The following is a 23,143-nucleotide window of genomic DNA, read 5'->3' as shown; positions in this document are numbered from 1 at the left end:
GGAACCACCGAGGCTCAAGCCTGCCCTAAAGCCGGATCTGTGCCAGAAACCCAACCAGTTTAAATGAACTCGACCAGTTTTGCTAAGAAGAGCAGTCAGATATGTGGCCAGAATTATGCCAGAAGTTTGCCGATGGCTACCAAAAGCATCTGGTCAAGGTGCAACTTGCTAAGGGACGTTTAACCAAACATTAGTGGGGGTGTTTGTATTTGAGCCTGTATATAACCTTTGACCCTGTGTGGATCAGAGAAAACCCAAAATAAATTCAGATTTATGGATCCGATTCTTGTATTTTAGCAGCAGTTCAAGAAAATCCTAAAAGCCCAAAGTTACCACGACATACATGCCCAGCTGTACTCTTCTAAACACGACTCTTGTTAAAATCCTATTATCTGCTGATTTCTGTATTGTGTGACTAAATTATTGCACTGGAAAGGGAAATGAGCAAAGGAGGTCCACCTTAAGACGATCATTTTGTTCAGTATTGTGTCTGAACGGTCGTCACCTAATCGCGCTTCCTGCTAAGCTAGGCCGAACGGCATTTCCCCATCTTTCAGCTGAAATCAGCCTGATGTTGCTCCTTCTGGCTTCCATATTCACCCTGCTTGCTGCTCCCATAATGCTCTACCTGACGTCTACAACGAATCAATCTGTTCAGCGGCGCCGTGCCTGTCCAAAAACGAAACCCAGCCGCCCAGACATCTCTGTCCACACCTGCTGCTGCTGTCCTCTGCAGAGCGGCAGCTGCAGGTGAAAACAAAAGAGAAGTGACAACTCGAGTTAACCCGTCGCTGCTCGGTCACTGCCAGCACGCCGTCCTGTCACCTCGCGGAGCGCCGCTCTTCCTCTTCCCGTGATTCCTCTCCCTCCAAAACGTCCAGGAGGGAGAAACCTGCAGCTTTATTGAGTTTTCTTTTGAATAAATAAATATTTAAAGGGAGAGGATGAGGGAGGAGGGTGTTTGACGTCCCACTCTGGCTGCAAATCAGGCCATCAAAGGGGCCAGACAATGTGTGCTCGCTATTAGTATCAATTTACAAATAAACTGCTTTTTTGGTGACTGGATCTCCGATGTCAGATTTTGATAAATGGTTTCAATTTGGCAGCTGTTTTCGAGTGTCAGAGCCCATCTGACGCTCGCCGCCAGCCGCCGCTGCTCGCTGCCTCAGAGAATCTGCCTCAGTTAGCTCCTCGCAGCCGCTGCAGCCAGAATAATCTCTTCATACTAACCAGGACGCCTGATGGCTGCACGCCGTGCCTCTGTGTGAGCATACAAATGTCGTTCTGTGGGTGACACCAGCTCCCTGATTTCAATATCCTCGACTTTGTCTTAAAGGAGCATTTCTGCACTTTTAAATCCCTCTTCCTCACCGCCTGTCTCCAAAAAGCCCGCAGTGTTTAACAGACTGTGTTTCCACTTCCACGTAGAGATACAAATTTACCACCATAAACTTTAAATAAAGGCGTAAAAATTGGTTTAGTTTTTCCATTCTGCTGCCATTTTCAGGTCCAAACTCTTCTTCAAACAACAAACAAACAAACACAGGCTGAGAGTTAAAAACAGTCCAAATTCTTCCAGCTAAAGTGGAATGATCACTGTGCTCGTTCTCACATAAGATGTAGGCTGTAATCGAGTTAGGAGGCTGCTGGAAGTTAGATAGCGAGCTTCCATTGTATATTTCTAAAAACTGAAACGTACATCTCTAAAAAAAACTAAACAGCAGTGATGTTTGGACAGTTGGTGTAGCCGGGCTAGTTAACACTAGACAAACATCACACAGTGGTCAGTTCTGCTCATCTCCAGCTTTCTTGGACTCTACCAGAGCAGCTTTGCATGATTCAGACCTCAAAATAATCCATCTTTATGTGATACAACCCCTCATGTGTTCTGATTGGCTGTCCCACATAAACAGAAGGTTTGTGTGCCTGAGATGATCAGATAAACAGGATATCCCCGCCCTCAGTGACACCATACAGATCCAACACTTTAAACATGCGACTGCAGCGTTTCCAGCAGAATAAGACTCGTTTATGTCCACGTCAGATAAACTAAACTGAAAATGTTCAGAAGACCTTTTGATCTTCCTGAAACTGGACAAAGCTGCTTTAAAGTTTTAATGGAACAAAAGTTTTGTGTTCATTCTCTTTAATAAAGACACAATCTGATTGTATCTGATGCTTGTATTTCCTGTAGTAATGAGGCACATGTGGACCAGTTTGTTGCACAAAATAAAACCAGAATTTGTACGCTTAAAGGAAAACTGAAAATTAATGAAGAGTTTTGACGTCTATGTTGACGTCCATCACAAATCACAAAGGAAGCTAATCAAATCAAATGTTTCTTTTTTAGTTAAAGGCATCGAGCACGGAGCTTTGATTATACGAGACATTTTAAAAAATGAAGTTTAGTTAAACTTTGTAATTCATGAAATGTTTTACACCTCCTCCACTTTTAGGTCCCAGAGTTAATTTACATAATTCTGATGTGTTTTTTCTCTCCCTGGGCTTCTGAGAAGCCAAACATCGCCAAACCGATCACGCTTGACGACCATCCGCGCCCTCCTCCTCGCCAGTTGAGGGGAAACAAAACGCAGCGAGAGCAGCAGCAGCAGGATTTGCTCCCATAAACAGCTGTTTCCTGTTTGAAGGCTCGGGAACAATCTGCCCCGCTGGCAGCGAGGAGCGCCGCACCGTGCCAAGAGCGTACCGAGCAGAACCAACAAATCCAATCAGGCGACTCGAGTTCGGCCCTGTGCTGCATTAGAAGCCTTCAGCTCACAGCGCAGGTGGTCTACGGCGTCCATGGAGGAACAAAAAGCCACTTCAGTTTGAAATCAGCCCTTAATGTGGCCCTAAACCCGATTAAAGCGCCCAATTAGCAGCAGCCTTGAATGACAGGTGCATTATGGGTCATACCTGCCAGACTTAAGCCAACCTCCTGGCCTTAAATCTGACCTTTGACCCACAGCAGCAAGTTAATGAGTTGTCTTTACTGACCTTAGGTAACCTCTCAGGGTCTCCGGGGTGGCGAGGGATGACCTTCTGTAGCCTCTGGAAGCCGTAGTCGATGGTGGGCTCGTTCAAGGCTGCGGGACAAACAGAAACAGAAGAGAGGGTTTATTTAACCCCCAGATGCATCTGACAGGAACTCAGCTGATTGTTGCAGTTCTGCAGCTTTCATCTTCATCATCATCTTTGTGTGGTCATTTTACACTTTTTTGGTACTTCCATTTGTCTCTTTTTCAAAGGTTTATCTTTTGCCGTAGTTCCTGTAGTCCTTTTTCTTCTTTTTCTGTATTTTTGTCTCTTTGCATGGTAGTTTTACCTCTCATTGTTGTATTTGACACATTTTAACGTATCTGTGTCACTGCATTGTCCTAGGTTTGTTTTACGTGTTGTAGTTTTATTTTTTTTGTGGGACTTTCAGATCTTCCAACTGTGTCTTTGCATCATTCAGGAGTTTTTTATGTGTCCTGGTAGTTTTCCCTATTTTTCTAGCTGTCGCACCTCTTACTGTACTTTTACATCTTTTTTGAGTCTTTTGCTCTGGTCAGGATGGTCTTGTGCCTTTTTGTTGTAGTTTTGAATCTTCCTGCTGTCTCTTTGCATTATTTGCGTCTCTTTTTTTAACAACATATTTCAGCCTTTCCTTCTTCTGCGATTGTGCTGAAATCGAAGAAAATAAAAACACGTCCCCAACTCGTGAGATGTACTTTTAATGCAACATTGTCGAAATGTGCTCGTTTTTTGCACACGCGTGCAAAAGCCAGGTTTTTCTTGACTTCCTGTCATTTCCTGAAGTTTAAACTCAGCAGGGATCGTTTCACCTCCCTCTCCTCTGATCTCCTGTTGGTTCGTGTTAGCGGTGAGCGCTAACGGAGAGGGCGAGCGAGCGCCGTCAGCTGATCTCGCTCTCTCTTATCTCGGCTGCTGTTTATCAAGTGCGAGACCTCACACTCCACCTCTCCTCCACGGCTAATTCAATCCAGCCTCCCCTCCACCAAGCCCTCTCTCTCTTTTCTTTTCTCCTCCACTCATTCACCTCCACAAACAATCTGCCTTCCTCCTCCTCCTCCTCCTCCTCCTCTCTCCATATGCACTGAGCAGAGCTGGAGAAACACCCGGAAATGAGTTCGGGGAGATACTTCTCCATAATCAAGCCCATTAATCATAAAAGGCTGTCAAATTTGACTTTGGGGACAATTTGTCAGCCGATCTTGCCCACTCCGCTTTTGTCACCGTTGGCTCTTGTATTCTGTAAGGATGATTGACACTCCAAATGCCGCTGAGTAGAATAGCTAGTTTGCGCTAATATGCATAACCGTGGCTTTCATGAATAAGAATAAGGCAGCTATACGGCGGCACAGAGGGGTCTCCTTCAAAGGGCCCCGCCGCCGTTTGTCGCCAGCGCTCCAAATAGATGTTATTACCATTATAACAATATTTGTTTTCTTTTCCTGGGAATGGGCGACCGCGAGCTGCTAAATCAAATTTGTCGGAGCCCGTTTCAAGCGGCGGCGGAGGAGAAAAAGGGCTTTCAGGCTGCAACTGGGGTGGGGATGATATCTGAAGGGTGACAGAGTGCTGAGGGACGTGGCCCTCGCCGCAGGGGCTGCCATGTTGGATTCCTCGCCTCCCCGCCTCCCTGAGAGGAAGCAGAGAGCAGCGCGGCCTGAATCTATTACCTCGGCCCGCCGCGAATGAAAGAGCGATTCATTGCAGGATCCCAAAGAGACTTTTTGGGGGGATGCGGAGCAGCAGAGGATGAATGGAGATAATGCACCGGGACGACACGAGCAGCAATCAGCGGTGAATCCCAAACTGGATTGCCTCCTGACGCTGCGTACATACATCCCAACTTATAAAACAAGTGAGAGGCACTATGGGAACTGCTGCAATAGAATAAAAAACCCATTTACACTCGGAGGGAGGGGGGGGGGGGGTCTGTGATGGTTAACTCGCCACCTCCATCAGAAGAGGAAGTGTTCTCCTCTCTGACCTCCGAGCTGATCCGAGATGTTGAGAAATGATGCTGATGTGGTTCAATCGAAGGCGACGTGTCTGCAGATAAACATCAAAAAACCCGGAAACTTCCTCAGCGCCAAAAGTTCTTCGAGATCTCTGAGATCCAAGTCCCCGATCTGTGCTAAAAGTCTTGGAAAGAATCTGGGAACACGGGCCTCATATCTCTGTCCTGGTCCTCTCTTTCCTTAGTTTGGACACATTTTCTGTCTGTGAGTTGCTGGTTTGAAGATTTTCTGTTTTTTTCACTTTAGTTTTGCCTTCAAAGCAGAATTAAAGTTGCTTTATTCGTCTTGTTATGTGTTGGGATGACTTTAATGTGGCATTTTTCACAAGCACTCAATGACAAAAATAAAATACAAAATATTGAAGTTTGGAAAACAAAATATTGTTTTAGGAACAAGTACATGGTTGAGAAGCCTAGTTTTATCTGTCAACCTCCTGCACATGGGCTCATCGCCAAACGTGTGGACGTTATCACTGTGATATCATCCAACATCAGCAGCTTTCCTTCCACCATGTTGTTTCTTCAGTGTAAGTAGTGACACTAATGCTAACAAGCTGCATCCACAGACACAAATACCTGACAATTAGTGCTCAGCGACAGCCAAATAAAATCCTAGAATTCAGCAAAACCGGACCTCAGATTTCTTAGACGGTCTGTTAGTACAGTGACCTCACAGCAGCCCTTTTATTGGTCAGATGAGGTCATTAAAAATGATCCAAAAGGCTCCAACAGCACAAACACAGCCCAGAGGTCCAGTTCAGTTAGTCGAGGGGAAGCCTAGCTAACTGAACTGTAACCATACAACTGTAAGTCAAAGAGGCCACGCCCCTAACAATACAAACTTTGAGCCTGAATATAATTTAAACAGGTAAAATGTTGTAAATGGGGAAATTAGAAATTCTTCTGGTCGTAAACGTGTTTACATGGGAGTCTATGAGGACTGAGTCCTGGAGCCTCCGGTGGACGTCAGAGGAACTGCACTTTGGTTGACGCTTGGTTCACACTTAAACTCTTGGACACCAACATTCAGCCACTGACAGATGTGGTTTATTTCTGAAGTTTAAAAACTGATGAGAAGTTTTATTCTGAAAGGTCTAAAGGAGCTGCTCTGGTTTGTAGAGTCCACACCGCTCTGGGCTCTGACGAGTCCACACCACTCTGGGCTCTGATGAGTCCACACCGCTCTGGGCTCTGATGAGTCCACACCGCTCTGGGCTCTGATGAGTCCACACCACTCTGGGCTCTGATGAGTACATTGAGTGTCTCAATAAGTCGAGTTGGTTTGATAAAACATCTGGATTCAGACGCCTCTCTCCAGAGATGTGACGGCGCTCTGAGGTCGCGATCGTTACTGGAGGTGGAGACGACCACAGACGGAGAATGAAACAAAGAAGTTTTAATGAACCTCTGATGGGGATCGACCCCCCTACAGGCATTAAGCCCATTACTTTGCCTTATTAAAATCTCGCTGCACTTTGACCCCAGCACCCCATTGGCTGCCTGCAGGGCCCCGTGCTCCTCCCAGCCAATCGATAAAGACCGCCTCCTTCCAAAGGAGCCAGTGTAATTGGAGAACGGCGGCTGGCAATGCGAACCCTGACCCCCCCCTCCCCCCACCCCACGCATTACACCGCCCATATGAAGACAGATTGCCTGATTTAGTGTAAACATATGCTGCAATTCCAGGCATCAGTGCCACTTTCTCCATCGTAATTTGTATTGATTTTTCTCTGCTCCTCTTTGTTCAGCGCGAGGAGGCCACGGCCGTCGCTTTCTCCTGCTGTCTGATGCTTTTTATAAATCAGAAAAGGAGCAGAGGAAGATAATTCAGAGGTGAGAGGAGGGCGGGAGAGACAGAGGCGAGCAAGAGGAGGGGATTTTTTATATATTTCATCAAGTATTTATCTCTCTCCCTCTCTCTCGCTCTCTCTTTGGATCCTTTTCTCTGCCTTCGCTGTGAAGGTGATCAAACGGTCGGCCAGCGTCCTGCTGAGCGGCACGCTCCGTTATTAGACCGCTAAGTGACTGAGGAGAGGAAGAGAAGAGAAGAAGGGGGAGGCGGATCACATTTGAAACTAATTTCTTCACGGCATATCTGGAGCGTCGGAGAGGAGGAGGATATTTTACGCACTTACAGGAGAGACGTTCACTTCCTGCTCAAACACCCAGCAACTACTGCTCGATTAATAATGTCTGAACAATCAAGACAGAAGCTTTAAAAAAAAAAAGAGTCAAATAAAAGCAGGAGACACATAAAATTTACAGAAGGTGATAAAAAGTAACAGGATGAGAAAGAAGGCTTTAAAACAGAGCGAAATGCTGCAGGATGAAAGTGAGGATGTAAAATGTATCCATGCTGGACCTCCAAGGGTCTGAGGGCTCAGGCTTTTTAAAGTGACCACTAGTGCTTCATGAGACGGCTAAAAACTATACTGTGACACACACAGTCCCAGAAAAAACAAAAACTGGGCAAAAACTTAAAGGTCAGACTTAAAATTCTGGAAATGAGTCTGAAAACTTTCAATCACTGCATCCCTAATTACACAGCTTTTATTGTGAAAGGGTGCAGCCACACTGAAGAGCGAATGAATCAAACGCGCTTGTTTTAAAGCTGGAGCCGCAGATCTGGATTCTTGTCTCGATGCTTCTCCTGCTGTCAAACTGACCACCTGGTGCTTCTCACCTGTCCGGCTTCGCCCTGACAGCGAGCTGAAGGGGAAGCTTCCTCTTCCTCTCCTCGCTCTGGGATCGTTCGCCGCTTCTGGCTGCAGATGGCGGCTGATCACAGATCAGAGGATCAGAGCTCTGGGAGGGAGGACGGCGGATTACTGGAACATCTCAGCAGGCTCATTACCCCGCTCGCTTCGGCTCCCACAATCCAGCAGGGCGCCGTGCTTCAGAGGAGAGCCCGCCTCTGTTTACATCCTCCTCCACACTACTGTTTACATTTATCTTTCATTTGCTGCTCCTCGCCCTGAATCTGCTTTTCCACGCCGCTGGTTTGTATATATTTACCAGCCGGAGATGAAATCCGCACTTTAGGGTCTATGCTCACCTTTACCGTTTTTGTTTTGGCGTTCACGGCCTCGTCGCAGGCGCTCTCGTGTCCCCGATGAGCCGGCAGACTTCAGTGCTGCGTGGTTTCCTCCTGTATTACTCTCATCATTTCAAATAGGCGCCGCTCATCCGTCCCGCAGTAACATGTGCTGCAATTTCCCATCTCCCCCGGCCGCATGATTGATGCAGGTCAGGGCGGCGTTTGGCCTCATGGCCCACCGATCGCAACTGCTGATGATTCCTCGCCTCCTTCAGTGTGTGTGTGTGTGTGTGTGACAGATGCACGACATGCCGAGCCTTATGTGGACGCGCTGATTTGTTTTTCTGCTTGTCAAGTGGCCAACCGGCATCAGCTGGGGTGGGGGGCATGCTGACAGGCTGCCATAACACCCCGAAAGCATCTTTTCAGCGGATTATTGATCTGCTCCGACTTCCAATTCATCACTCAGTCATCGCAGAGAGCAGGGGCGACGAGGCAGGTCTGTAAATGACAGCGAGCGTAAAGTTTCCTCTGCAGCTTGTTTGTTTTACATGGATGTGCACACTGGTGTGACAAGGAGGGCGGTCCTGTGAGGACATGTCTGCACGTGTTTAAGTAAAACAAGCAGAAAATGGAAAGAGAGATAAAAATGAGCAAAAACAGATCAAACGTATGAACTCTGAGTCTATCTGCACTTTGGGGTCTACTTTCAGTGGCGGATGATTCCATGTTGCAGAGGATTTTGGCGTCAGTGTTGGTTTGATGTTGAAATGTTTTTCTTTCATTCTTTACGCAATGAAGATCTTGACGCGATCTTCTGATGAAGATCAGAGTCGGCCCTCCCGAACCCGCCAGGTGTCTTCAGGTATCTTCAGGTACCGTCGTCTCGTCTCTATAACCCACATGAGCGCCCACTCCCTTCTGCTTCCTCCTCCGAGAGCCGTCGCTGACGCAACAGCCCCTGTGATTAGAGCGAACATCCGCCCCGACGCCGCGTGTTAATCAGCGAATAATTACCTCGCCGTGATTAGAGCCGGCCGAGCAGAGTGCCTCAAAGAAATAGGCCCCCCACCTGAGAAGTTATTATTTTCTGGAGTGGCCGCCGAAAATGCCCCCGCAGAAATGGCTAATTACCCGACATTAGTTCCACAAGTCCCCGTTCCCAAAGTGGAGCTCTTTGATATATGAAATGTGGTGCGTCTCTGCTGAGAGTCGAGGAATTCCCGCGGCGGAGAGCACACTTCTGCCGTCTATTAAAAGACGACACGAGAGGCGAGATCAAAGGCGGGGACGCGACAGCGCTCGTGTTGTTTCATTGCTGCCGTGTGATCGCCGCTAAGTGACTGAGACGCGCCTCCTGACGCGTCACATCCCGACTCTGTAACACAAACTCGCTGATCACTTTATTAGGAACACCCAAACCATAAATTCTGCCTTTATGAAGCATCTAAAGTTTAAACATCTGGCCGAGGTAAAGCAGGACGACGGGTTTCCTCTGGTGTTTTGTAGTAGTGAAGAATAAAAACACATAAAAAAAACCACTCTGTTTATATTTAGATCACTAAAAGATGAAAGATCGTTTTAACCCTGTGAGATATTAGAAACCATCAGCGACGATCCCAGCAGCTCCTGACCCTGCGTTTTAGCTGTTTGTCTTTAAAAGTTGATTTGTTTGGTTCCCTGATTGGGAAAACTTTGGAGAACAATTTAAAAAATAAACATTCTGATAGCTCAGGTTCTCGTCCTTGCAGGTGAAGACACCGACCGTATGCGGTTATTTTTAGAGAAAACAGAATTCTTCCGAGATGAAGAAAGTGCTGAACTTCACCGAATGAAGCCTCGACAGGTTGGTGCTGTTCAAACGTGCCGAGGATGCACCGCGTGACCATGCAGGCGTCGAGTCCTCAGCACAGAAAACAAGACAAGACACGGGGAAAGAACACGAAGAGAACAAATTTTGTCGACCGGAACCCAAACTGTATCATAAAAAATCTGTAGTTTTGGAGTTTAACTACTTAGATATCGATAAAAACTTGCCTGCATGCACTCTTAAATGTGTATTTTTCCTGACTGTGAAGCACCTGCAAAGGTGTGTTTTTCTTCTTCTGCGGGGAGCGTAAAGTGCTTTTAATAATCCTGAGAGGACCTGCAGACAAAGGGCTGAAAAACCTTCACAGTGAATAATCTGCTGAACATCTGTCCAACATCAGTCCGCGAGCTCTTCATCTTAAAGATTTGAATTAGATAATCAAGTTTCTATTAATGAGACTTTACATGACACACACACACACGACGGTCAGTTAATTCATGTTCCAGTAACTTTTGTCACTTCATACACTCTGTGAGGGCGCGGCGTTGGCGGCGGCCGGGGCCGGAGCTGCCTGTCAATCACTGTTTAAAGTTCATGAAATTTCTATGAGCATCGATTGCAGCAGAGGCGGGTGTAGGAGGTGGAGGAGGGTGTTAATGACTCCACTGACTGATGCAAGCGCCTCACTTTTAATCCGCCTCCTCGCCTCGCCCTCTGTGCTGCAAACAGGTCTGACGCTTGTGAAGAAGAAATAACGCCGCCGCAGGTCCGACTGTGCTTAAATCACAGGTAACATCTGAAGCACGTCTCCTTAAACATCTGCTGGAGTTATTCTGGGCGTCGCACAGATGTGAGCTTTCAACACAAAATGAAGATGATGTTTAATCGAGATTTAGACGTCACTAAAACAAAAACACACGAACTGACGGTTTTTAAATAAATCTACAGCTGAGTCACAAACCTGAACAGCCAATCACGTCTGGCATTCACTCTGAACGAGCTTCACTGGGGCACTTAGAGCAACACGTTCTTTTACCCAGGAATTTGCTCCTCATGCCGTGCGCTAATGGCTTCGACCAGCCAAAATCTTAATTTCAATTCACAGAAATTTCCTTAATAGATCAACAAACGACCAACAAAGTGCCTTATATTATAAGGTAAAGACCCTGGAGAGACAACTGGAGAGAGATTCCACGATCCCCTGTGAGCAGCACTTGGCGATGGTGGGAAGGAGGAACTCCCATAAAACAGGAAAGACCTCTATCAGAACCAGGATCAGGGCGGGGCAGTGATCTGCGCTTTCTGCCAGGTGTTTGTGTCAGAGTTATTCTAAAACTGACTCCAGGTTTAAACGCTGGTCTGAGCTGCAGTAAAGCAGCTGCAGGCTCGTTAGCTGTGTTGTTTCTGGAGAGAGCAAATCCTGAACTTATAGCCAAACTGTGGCCTCATGATTAGTACGTCTGGCCCTTAGTCTGTTCAACTCAACATGAAACAAACCCACAAACTACAAAACTAAAGCGCACTGAATCCCTCCTCCTGTAAACCAGCATTTTGTCTTTGCGAATTGTTGCTGTCGGGGCCAGAGAGGGTTAAATATAATAAAAAGACGAGGCTGAAGTGACGTTTCGGTGGTTCAGACGGAGGTTTTTCGAGCTGAATTATGAGTTCTGTCCTCACTGCGAGTCCTGCCATAAACGGCGTTTGCCTCGTCCTCTCTTTGTTTCCGTCAGCCGCTGTAAGCCGATCCCGAGCAGGCTACAGATAATTGCCTCCATGTGTTACTGCGACAGTAATTAAACAATAAAAATTCAGAAGTCAATTAGCGAACGGTGCCTCAGACGTGTCGACAGGAGAGGGGGGAACAGCGAAAACAGAGGGAGCGCCTCCTCCTCCTCTCCTCCAGCTGAGGTCGGAGGTGTAACGCCGGGCTCTTGGTTACACGTTCGCAGACCTTCAGCGAACCCTCTGGAAGAATCTGCTAATGTTTTCCATGTGTGCCGAGGAGGAGGAGGAGGAGGAAGAGCAGAACTTACAAAGTGCTTCATTGTACTTTGAGAGAGGAGCTCAGAGTGAGGAAGTTGCATTTGAGTTCAGACTTGCTATTAATGAACCAGGTCTGCATCACACGAGGGCATACAGGTTCACTGATTGGTCCGTTCTAGTGATGTCATCCCAAATGATCAGGTGGTTAAATTAAGCTCAGTTTGGGCAACGCTACAGCTCCTTCGTTTATTTAATGAACGCAGCAACATAAACAACGTCAAACATCTTCAAGATCATCGTGTTTAGACCTGGAATAGTCAGACCTGTAAAACACTCGGAGTATCAGTCAGGCTGCCTATGTAGGCTTGACCTCTGACCTCTGACTTTTCCATGAAGAGGAGAAGTAAGATGGAGAACAAACAGGATAAACTGAGATTCGTCAGCCGTCACTGAGCACTGGGAGAGCGTGAGGAGGGCGGCACTAAATCAGCAGAAGTTTGACCTTTGCATCCACAGAAAAACACTGAATCCTTTAGTTATTCCAGTAAAACAATTATCCAAGTAAGTGGAGTGGATTTTATTTGCAGAGCTGCTTAATCTCAGGGCCGGTCCCAGAGGGATCCCAACGCCCACACCGGAAAACCACCAACAAAAAAAACACGGAGCGGAGAGGGGACGGGTGGAGGGTGCATCCCAGTAACTTAAAAACCACCACCGTGAGGATTATCGCGTAACATCAGTGCAGTACGTTTCCCTGCAGGAGACAAGGGACCGGCTACCTCTGAGGTATTTTGTTCTGAAGCAGCATTTAAAACCAGAGCTGGGAGCTACATTTGCTACAGTGCTCCAGCTCGGAGGTGGAAACAAGAAACTTCACCTCAGAAACAGATCTGAAATCATTAAAAGCCCCAAAGTGCAGAGACACTAAAGAGACACGCCATTTTAACAAAAACAAAAAAACCTTGTGCATAGTACCTGTTTAAGCAAGTCCGGCTGCGTTTAAATCACACGTAACATCTCAAACACGTGAATGAGGAAAACAAAAAGTTAGAAACTGCAGGAAACATCGTAAAAAATCCAGAAAGATTAATTTTCTATGAAACAGAAACTGCAGAACAAATCCGGGGCACTCCAGAAAAAACAACCTCCTTAAACATGGGAAAAAAAACTGAATATCAGATCAGGAATCATCCTTAGATCTGCCAAAACATCTAGACCAGACCTGGAATATCAAAGGTGATCTGAAGCTGGAATAACAGGTTTGGAACATCTGGTCTGGAACTGGCAGCTGAAAAATTGAGACCTGGATTTGAGTTTTTCTCAACTAAGTTTGTCATTACTTCGAATAACACACTGCGAGTTTTAAGCAGATAGTTCTACCAGTCTGTGTGGAAGTAAGTCTGACCTCTGACCTTCAGTTTTCCACAGAGGGGGCAGGAGAGGACAGGGATGAGCTGCTGCAGAAGCATAAAAACTACAAACCTGTAGAACCAGAATATTAAAAAATAAAACCCAGAAAAATGGAGAAGACTAAAAATGCAGTATAAATAACAATTACTGTATAAATCATGAAATATTCACACGTATATATAAACATCCAGAACCCAGCACATTACCCATGAAACCCACAGACACTGATTTCTGCACCACAGCAGCAGAAATAACAAGAAAAAAGAACCAGTACGAAATAATTTGGCTCATTAGAGTTAAATCTCTACAAGAAAGAACAAAACCAAAAATCTGAGTAAGTAAAATGTTCCACAGGGTGAAGCAGAGAAAACAGCCAATAAAGGATAAACACAAGCTCAGTAAAACTCAAACAGCTCCATAAAAGTAGAACAGAACAGCCGAGAGAGGATGTGCTCAGTTTGGAGAAGCTGCTGTAATAATGCGGACACTGAGTGCTTCGATGCAATGCTGACATGTCCACATACTTTTGGAGTGTACACAGCTGAGCAGCTGCAGTTCCCAGGTGTACAGAAAAGGGGGGTGGGGGGTGTCAGGCATGTTGAGGCCTGCCTGATGATGATGATGATGATACTGGTGCTGGGTGTCCTCCAGTTAACGCCTCCAGTTTGCCTCCAGTTCGTGGCCTCCCTGCTCACACTGGGCACAGACTTTTGTTCCTGGAGGAGGAACTACATCAATAATCTGCTGCAAACATGATCTCCATATCAGGAATCAATATTTTTCCTTCTGTCTGCTTTTTAAAACCCGGGATCACATCTTTCTCCTCCTCTTACTCCTCTTCCTCCTCCACCCGTCCTCCTCTCCCTCCTTGTCCTCCCCCCTGGATCTGACTTCATCACCTTAGTTTGCAACACCTCCCTCCTTTTCTTTCTTCTCCCCCTTCATCTGACTTCATCATCTCAGTTTCTCTCTCCCTGTCTTCCTCCTCCTCCTCCACCCTTCTCTCTCCAGGGCTGCAGATCCCCAGGTGCAGCTGCAGGAGGAGGGGGAGGAGGGAGGCGCAGTGGGGATGGAGGGGTTGAAATTAATGAGGGGAGCCTGGAGGTATTGACTTTCCTGGGAAAACACAGCTCTCTAAAAATCAGTGGACGAGTGCCGCAATAACTCAGCACCCATCGATCCCACAGCTCCGCTCCCCTCCCGCGCCTCCCCCGAGCCTCCCCCCCGCAGGCTGCATTGATCCGTGCATTACAAGCACAGAGGAGGTGTGGACCCGGCAGCACCAGCGACTCAACACCCACAGCCGAGTGGAGGGAGATACCGGGAACACCAGAAACCACAGGCCTGCAGGAAAACTACACAGTACTGCAGGAGTAATTCAGCTACACTGCAGGAGTACTACAGCAGTACTACTCCAGGAGTACTACAGCTACCATGCCAGAGCACTACAGGAGTACTACAGCTTCACTGCAGGATACAGATCCAGCAAGTATACTACACAGTACTAGAGAAGTGCTCATTAGAATCACAGAATACTACAAAAATACAGTGTACACAGTAAATACTACACAAAATACTACAGATACTGCGAACCTGAAAAAGCTGCAGATCCAATAAAACTACAAAAACATTAAACTGCAAAAGTAAAAGAAGTGAAAAAAACTACTAAGAACCAGTTCTTAAAGAAAATACTACAAAAACAAAACTACAAAACCCCCAGAAGTATCAGAAAACTACAAAAATCTAAATCTGGAAAATAAAAAGTAAACAAAACTGGCAAGAAATATTTAAATTTACTGATTGTGTGTTTCTTTTTAATTTCCCCGTTTACATTAAAACAGTTTAAAGTAAAAATGGATTTATCATCGAAACTAAATGCAAATAAAATAAAAAATAAACGTTAAATGTGGCACAATGAGCCAGGTGATTTGTGTATCTCAGTGGTAATCTGCTTGCAGTGCAGATGATTAGCGAGGAAGACAAGGAGGAGGAGGAACCTTTTCAGCTCTCAGGCTTTTTGTCATTCCGCTCAGCTTTCTTGCCTTTGGCCAGTTTTTCCGAGCGAAGCCGCGGGATCAAATCCTGAAGCCGCTCAAAGCTGCAGAGAGGAAGGAAGACGGGAAATCTGGGAAACACTCGGATCCCACTGCTCGTCACTCCACCTTCAGCTCAGAGGCAGCAGGAGAGGCAGAGCAGCCGGGGGAGGAAACGAGGGAATACTAACGGGAATGTTCACAGAAGAGCTGCTCTCTGATTGGCTGGCAGAGACCCATCTCCCCGTTTAGGGTGTATAAATGTGCAGGTACGCACACTGAACTTCAACCTAACCACTGGAGAGAATCCTGAAAACCCCAACAACTTCCTCAAGGACACCTCCAACCTATTTAAAAACCCTGGAACTTGCTCAAGGGACCTTTACAACTTCCTCAAGGACCACCAACTAAATAATTAAGAAGTTCTTTAATAACCCCTGGAATCTCATTAAATAGTCTTGGCCTGCTTGAGGAACATTGGAAACTCCTCAAGGTCCCTTCAACCACCTTAATAACAATTAGGAGCACTGGAACTTCTCCAAGGACCGCTGAAATCAGCTTAAGACTGCTTACTGATACCTACGACCTCCTTACAAAATCTAGATCCTTCAAGTCCCTTTAACCTCCTTAAAGACCACTGAAACCTGACCAAGGTGTCCTGGAGCATCTCCAACCGCTGGAACAGTCTTCAGACTGGATGCCTAAAATCTTTTTAAACCCCATTTGTACACTCTCAAGGAACTTGTGCAACTTCCTCAAGGACTACAGACTACAGCCTTTAAAGGCTTTAACACAACTAGACGAAATCCTGGAACCTATCTAAGATGCCTACAACTTCCTTTAGAAGGCTAGATCTGCTCAGAAACCACTGGAAACTCATCTAGGTTCACTTCACCAGTTTGAACCCGAGAAAACTGACTCAAAGACACCTGAGACCTCGCTGCAACCTCCTGCAAACCCCAAAGGTCCTTGAAAAGGCTCCAGGTATTCTTATGAAAACAGTAGGAGCCTTGAAGGGTTTCCAGGGGGGTTTGATGGGCTTTGTTGTGTGTGGGCTCGTGAAGGAAGTGACATCAGCAGGCTGTTTTCTCTTCATTTACCTGCCGCTCGCCTGCTCGGTATCTAAAACTCAGCTCATTTTACATTCATGAACACAACACGCTGTTGGCACACTGAGCGTGCACTGAAGCGCACACGCCTGCTCCTGCGTCTCTGAACGTGTCATGTGTAAATCAGATGAAGCGGCGACGAGCGTGCACAATGCGGCCGTCTCCCTGGCACGAGTAGCGGCGGGTAGGAGAAACTGAGCGGCGTTATGATGCGGCCACCTGTCGGGTTCAGCCTCGCGATGCCTTCGGGGACGCTCAGTTTTGTTTTTCACCCATCAATCAAGCTGGAGTCAGATGTTCCCGTTTCTTGGTTGGGATTGTGGAGGCTGGATTAAAGGAGCAGACCAGAGTTTTTACAGACCGCTGTGCGTTTTTTCAGCAAAACGACTCGTTCAGCTCATTAAACCACATCCTCACCAGCCAATGCGTGCGAACATTGCATGACAGCGAAGCAGTATCTGATTCTCAGTCTAATGAACGTCATTCCCAGTGATCAATTCGTTATTTTTTCCATAAAATACACGCTGTATACATCCCAATACCCAATTAAATGTCTTCAAATTTCAATTACAGCTCAACCAAACTCCAAAAACCCAGAAAAAAATCTAATTATGACATCGAAGAAGAGAAAAGCAGGAAATATGGACATAATGCATAAATGCCTTCAACCTCTAGCCTTTTTATATACTTTGCTGTTGTTTTTCAGGTAACTCTGGGGACTTTTTTCAACTCTTCAGCTCATCTCATTATGTAAAACACTTGAATCTGATGTAAGAAAAGCTGGTGTGGCTGTTCTGTGAGCTCCTTCAGGCCTCCTCCAGCGTGTTTCTGAGGTGGAGAACATCCTCTAATGGACTCTGAGATAACAACAGGCTCTATTCACTGCACACCTCCACATAAAAGCAACGTGCTGCTCTTGTCAGTCGTATCTGTAAATGGGATCGCAGATTAGCATTGCAAAAGGAGGCGGCGGCCAGAGCGTCCATTGTGAGCGTGGCCCTGCCGTCGGAGGAGGCGGCACCCCCAACAAAGACGAGTGCGAGAGGAAGGAGGCGGCGATAAACTGGTGTTAAACAGAAAACTCCAACACGCTTGCCTCTTTCACAACCCGACGCAGTGACATTTACTTATCGGGCTAAACAGCCTTCGAGCTGACCTTTCTGCTGCTTTGAATGACATCTGGATATTCTGACGGAATAATCGGCGACAGTGGAAGCACTGATCTGAGAGTCAGATATCGAGTCTTCGGACGTTTGACTGCTGACGGCTGACAAAGAGGCTGAAGGGCGCGCGGAGGAGGAGCAGAGCAGGGAGTCGTTCGGGGAAAATGTTTACCTTGCTGTCAGGACGTGGAAAAGTGTTTACAGTGACTCCTCCATGGTGAGGATCACCCCTCGAGTCTCAAGATCTGAAACCTTAAATCGCAGGTATTAACCAGTATAAACCAGCATAAACCAGTAGAACTGAGAAGGAAAGTTTGTTCACACTGAAATATGAGCGACGAGGCCAAACTTTGTAGATGTTATATAGACGTTTTATTTTGGGTGAAAGCACCACTCGGTTTCAGCCTCATCACATGACGATTTAGACCTCAGTAATGGATGGATTTATTCTCCTTTTACGGATTTAATGGTGGTGAATTTGAACTGACGGTACTTTACTATCACTATCAAACCGTTGGATAATGATTTAAAACCTCTCTGAGAACTTCAGTGTTTAGAAAACTCCGCTTGACGACGGGGTTTGGTTTGAAAGCTTACCGGTGTACACAAAGCGTCCCGGAGCTCCTTTGCAGAACTGTTTGGACTTGTAGGACAGCGTGACCTCCACGACCCCTGGGATGTGGCGAGGGGGGGTCTGCACCCGGATGGCGTGAGGGGTGATCAGCTGAGTCAAGAGAGAAACAAAAACAGGACAAAATGTTCAAGCTGCAGTCTTTAAACCAGACAGGAATCATGAGGAAAACTTTCAAATAATCAGGACGACTATGAAACTCACGAAACAAAAAAACTGTCATCTTCTTCTAAGCCTGAGCAGTTTCCAAATATAAAAAAATAACACAACACAAGTTTAAAAACTCAAAGAAGGTGGTAACAAGTCATTAAAAGATCGATAAACAAGTTTATTTGTCCCTGTGGGGTAAGTCAGCAGACATTCGTATACCCACACAAAAACAAACACATCAACATAAATCACACCATAAACAGAGACCTTCACCCTCCTCACATGTTAGGGATGATTAAGTGAGCCGCCTGAACCTGCTCGAGTTCAAACGTTTGATGGCTCGAGGCGTAAAAGACAGTCTGGACCTGTTTTTTGTGAGTAAGGGGGACAGTAGCCTCGTGCACTTTTTAGTGACTCCATACGTGGTCTGTCAGTACTCTGTAAGCTTGACGGCGCAAGCTCAGACAGCAAGACACGACAGTAAATGTCATCACAGCAAACACAGGAAGTTAGTGGGTGGTTAGTGCGTTTACAGAGTAACGTTTTATTTTTAGCAAACTTTAAAGAAATCTTAAAAGTGCTGCAAATTTGTGATTATCTCGCTGAGCTAAACAAGTCCAAGCTTTTATTTCCCACAGAGAATATTTTCTATAATAAACACAAACTCTGGAAAAATCCCACCAGCGTTTTTTTTTTCAGAGGGAACAGCGTAATGTTAGGCTTCAGGCAAAAAGGAATCTAATGAAGGCCTTTAACTTTTCAGGGATATTCAGATGTTTTCTCACTGACCTGCAAAGTAAATTTTCCCTTTTTTTTAACCAAATCTCAGTCAAAGATGCGTCTTCAGCAGGTTTTTGCTGGGTTGGAATTTTGCAACATATGACAGGAAATCCTCCAAAAAAGCTAATTTTCTGAGCCTCACATGTTAGAGAGTTTTTACTCAAACTACAGTAAAAATGATGGTTTTACATGTTTTTAATTTGCCCTCAGTCTGCGTCTGCAAATCCATCTCTGCATCACAAACTTCTGCTTTTCTTCTTTGGAGGTTCGGCATCACGACCTTTGATCACACCCATCAGTTCTATCATCTGTATCGTCCTCAGATTTCTCCGCCTCTTCTACACGATAAATATTGAGTTTTACAAACAGCAGTGGATGTCTGGAACGATAGCCGAGGAGCGGAACGAGAGCAGCCGATTCTTCTTTCTGTTAAAACTTTCTGAGTAAGAACGCACCGACCGCCTGACTGGGATCTGGGTCAGCATGCAGTCTGTGTTCAGAGGGATGCTGGGCTTTGGAGTCCGTCTGCTTGCCGCCACACGACGCTGATCAAAGTCAGGAGCTCCGTCGGCGTGTGGAGGTGCATCTTCCCTCCTTCCCCGCCAGGTGTTCTGCTCTTCTGGACTCGCTTCAATATTTCATGGTGCACCGTATGCGCAGCTCCTCCTGCAGCTCAGCTCGCACTGAATCTGCATATTTTTGGGGACACGCAGACCTGCTGCAGACACAGACGCAGGTGTTCCTATGATACGAGCGTGTGTGTTTGTGTGTGTGTGTGTGAAAGATGAAGATGGAGAACATGATGTACGGTTTGTGCAGTTGTTCTCGGAGCACAGGTTCTGTGCCAAAGTTATTTCTTCACTGCGATCAGCCTAAAAAATGTTAGAGTGCAAAACACGGGGCCTTAAACAACCCGGTAAAGCATTTAATGTGTGATATCTGAATAAGAGTTGTCTCACCTCGCTCCAGACCAGCATCGTGCCAAAGACGACCTGCAGGCCGTCGAAGAAGTTGTCCCCGATGAGGATGACGGTGGCGCCGCCAGTCGTCCAGCCTTCGCTCGGACTGATGGCTTTGATGCAGGGAGTGGCTGCTTCGGAAACATACAAACACATGACAGCAGCATGAGTGACAGTTGGGGTCGCACAGAGGTCAAGTAACAGACATCAGATCGTTTTAGAGAGCTCATTCAGCTGGTGGGCCCCTTTAGCACCAGCTCCACACTTCCAGTCGGCGTTCGTCCCAGACGCCATGTTCAACCAAAGTAATCACAGCAAGGCTCTCCGAGACTCACCTCAACTGACAACCTCCAGCCAACTGGTCACCAACCAGTCTGGTTCCAGGGCTGGAGGTCTGCAGGCCTGTGTGACATAATTCATCTAAAACCTGTTAAATTTTATCTGCCAGCTTAAACACTTTGGTTCAGACGTCCAACAAATGGTGTGAGTGTGTGTTCTTCCTGGAGAAATGCCCTTTGAAGCGCGCTGCTTCCTGAAAATCAGGTCAGAATTCATCCTGCATCACATGCAGACCGACGTGAGAATCATACTTTCCGCGAGCAGGAAGAGAACGACGAGTCTGATATTTTTATCGTTATTTAGATGTTTCATCTGGGGAAGGTAATGAAAAAGGCAACAAATCTTTAACAACCCTAAAGCTGTGACATTTCTTACACCCACAGAGAGCTTTCAGTCAGATTCAGTGTGTTACTCTCCCTCTAATACAAAATGCAAAATGATTGGTTTTTCCAACGCCACAGAGATCAATAAGGTTCTCCACATAAACAGTGTCTCCGTAATGACTAGACTGGTGTCCGGACTCGAGCCGAGTCGAGTCAGACAGGCGGACGGACGCAAAGCAAGCCGAGGCTCCGCAGCTTTACAACCTTTTCCCGGACCGAGAGCTGTTTTATTGGGAGGACGATCTGATATTCCAGTCAGAGCATGAACGAGTCTCTCATTGTTTATTATGTGATCTCATCTATAAAGCTGCATTCAAAGACTCGATTAAACATCCCAGTTAGAATTTTCTCCATTATTATCAGCGCGGTAATGACTTTCTGCCAGCAGTTACTGGCAGCGTGAGCTCACTGAGAAAGCTCTGAGTGATTTAGATAAATCTCTTATTTTACATTTTGTTTATACATCTGCATGAAGGCCCGACGCGAGCAGAGACATCAAGATTCTGCCGTCTTTACTGAAAACTGATAAATAAATCAACCTGTGGAAAAATTCGACATAAAACCAGCTTAAGGTGCCTCCAGATCTGACAGAGAAGCACAGAAACCACCTCAAAGGACGAACAGGTGAGGCATCTGTAATGGCTAAAACGCTAAAAACGCTGTTGGCAGGTTTAACACCACGTAACACCACGTGTCGTATCTGACATGTACGTCATCACTGTGAGTTTTTTTTAAACCCTACATCTTGCTAAATGCTTTACTATGATACGACAAACAAATTGTGACAAATAAACTACACAAAAATGTCGAATGTGGCAGAAATGAAACAAATTAAAAATCATGTAAGTAAACCCATATTTTTTTATTTTTGTCAGAAGGCTGAATAAACACTCAGTTTACACTCAGGCTTTAAAGGGTCATAAGATCATTATTTACAAATTCACCTGTTGCTGAAAGATTTGATTTGATTTTAAGATGTTTTTAAAGAAGCTAAAGTGAAGGGACTCCAGAGACAAAGCTTTCGGTTTCCATCACTTAAATACTGATTATCAGGCTGGACTACACTGGATGTGAGTAATCCAGGTTGGAAGCAAACGTGTCTTTCTTAAAACAGACCAGCGCCTCCCTAAATCAGAAGGAAATGGTTCGGCTTCATCTCCAGGCAAATCTCTGGATGTGTCAAGTTTCTAAGCAGGAAGCTGAAAGACTGAACTGATATTTAAAGACGCTGCTTTGGGAACCACACTTCAGGATGCTTGTTGCCCTTCTAAGGCTGCAGCACTAACTTCTTTCAGATGAAAAGACTCGGCCTCCCCAGCCCCTGAAGCCACTGCAGAGGGCTGCGGCTGTTTGCTGCTCCGAGGACTCGATTGTCACCTCCTTATTAATTTCCCCCTTTTGTCACAGCGGTAAACAAACAGTCCAGCGGGTGTGAAGGGGGGGTTGTGCTGGAAAGGGAACGACGGGGGGTTCAAATCAAATGAACAGAACACAAAGACGAGGAGCCGGCGGTGGAAAGTTTTATCGAGGAGACGGGAGGCTGAGAGCTGGTGACAAAGGCGGGAGCAGATGTTGGGGCTTTTTATCGTCTCTGAAAACATCCCAGGCTGGATGAGATGAAAGGCCTCGGGCTTCCCTCCGTGGGCTGAGATACAGGACCGGCTGGTAAACAACGATCCCCTTTTGGCCCCTGCAGGACGCCGTACAGTACACGCAGCATCCTCAGTGCAAAACACTTGTGCTCATGAATGTTTGACTGCTGATTTGATAAACTTTCCTAAATATCCCGAGGCACTTTCACAGGTGAGACACACAAGGATCCCAGCCTGCTGAAAGCGCTGACAGATTAGTGTCAAGAAGCGTTTGTTTTAGAGCTCTGGACGTGCCACGCGGTTGGAGACGGGCCTGCAGGACGGCACGCTCAGAAAAAGGGCAGATGCTTCTTCTTTGATCGAGAAGCCTTATCTCGACTGAAATGCCCCGAGTGTGATAAACACCACCCACCTGGTGCTGCAAGTAGGTTAAACCAAACGAGACAATTACATCACCGGCTTTTGGAAAAGTCTCAGACTTTTCCAAAGTCAGAGGAAACGGCAAAGGGAGGCATCTGAGGGGAGGACACGGTGGATGTCTGGTGCTGAATTGTTTCAGGACTCTGCTGTGTGTGTCTCAGAGGGGCGGTGTTTGGCTAAAAGTGCTGGGAGTTCATGCAAAAGTGTATTTATTCAAACTGCTTTCTTGATGCCCTGTAAGACCCGCCTGCTTCCAAGTGGGTTAAAACAAGTGAAGGAACGCCATCTCTCCTGGAAACACCTCAAACTTTAACG

At 46.3% G+C, this 23,143-nt stretch overlaps 1 protein-coding gene across 3 annotated transcripts in view; it reads right to left on the bottom strand.

Annotated features, from left to right (window-relative positions):
- The window catches only part of LOC120740560 (transcription factor COE3-like), a 142,759-nt gene that overhangs the window by 23,159 nt on the left and 96,457 nt on the right, over positions 1-23,143 (bottom strand). For 2 of the 3 annotated variants that reach the window (XM_040043009.1, XM_040043011.1), the window contains exons 9-11: positions 20,095-20,228; positions 18,172-18,298; positions 2,998-3,086 (exon numbers count right to left, since the gene is read on the bottom strand). In XM_040043009.1, coding sequence (XP_039898943.1) covers positions 2,998-3,086; positions 18,172-18,298; positions 20,095-20,228 — 350 coding nt within the window. The remainder of the gene's footprint in view (positions 1-2,997; positions 3,087-18,171; positions 18,299-20,094; positions 20,229-23,143) is intronic. The other variant, XM_040043010.1, reaches the window with a different exon arrangement.

This window comes from Simochromis diagramma, unplaced genomic scaffold (genome assembly GCF_900408965.1).
Source record: "Simochromis diagramma unplaced genomic scaffold, fSimDia1.1 OVJJ01000433.1, whole genome shotgun sequence".
NCBI lineage: Eukaryota > Metazoa > Chordata > Actinopteri > Cichliformes > Cichlidae > Simochromis > Simochromis diagramma.
This window is presented reverse-complemented; position numbering and strand designations above follow the sequence as displayed.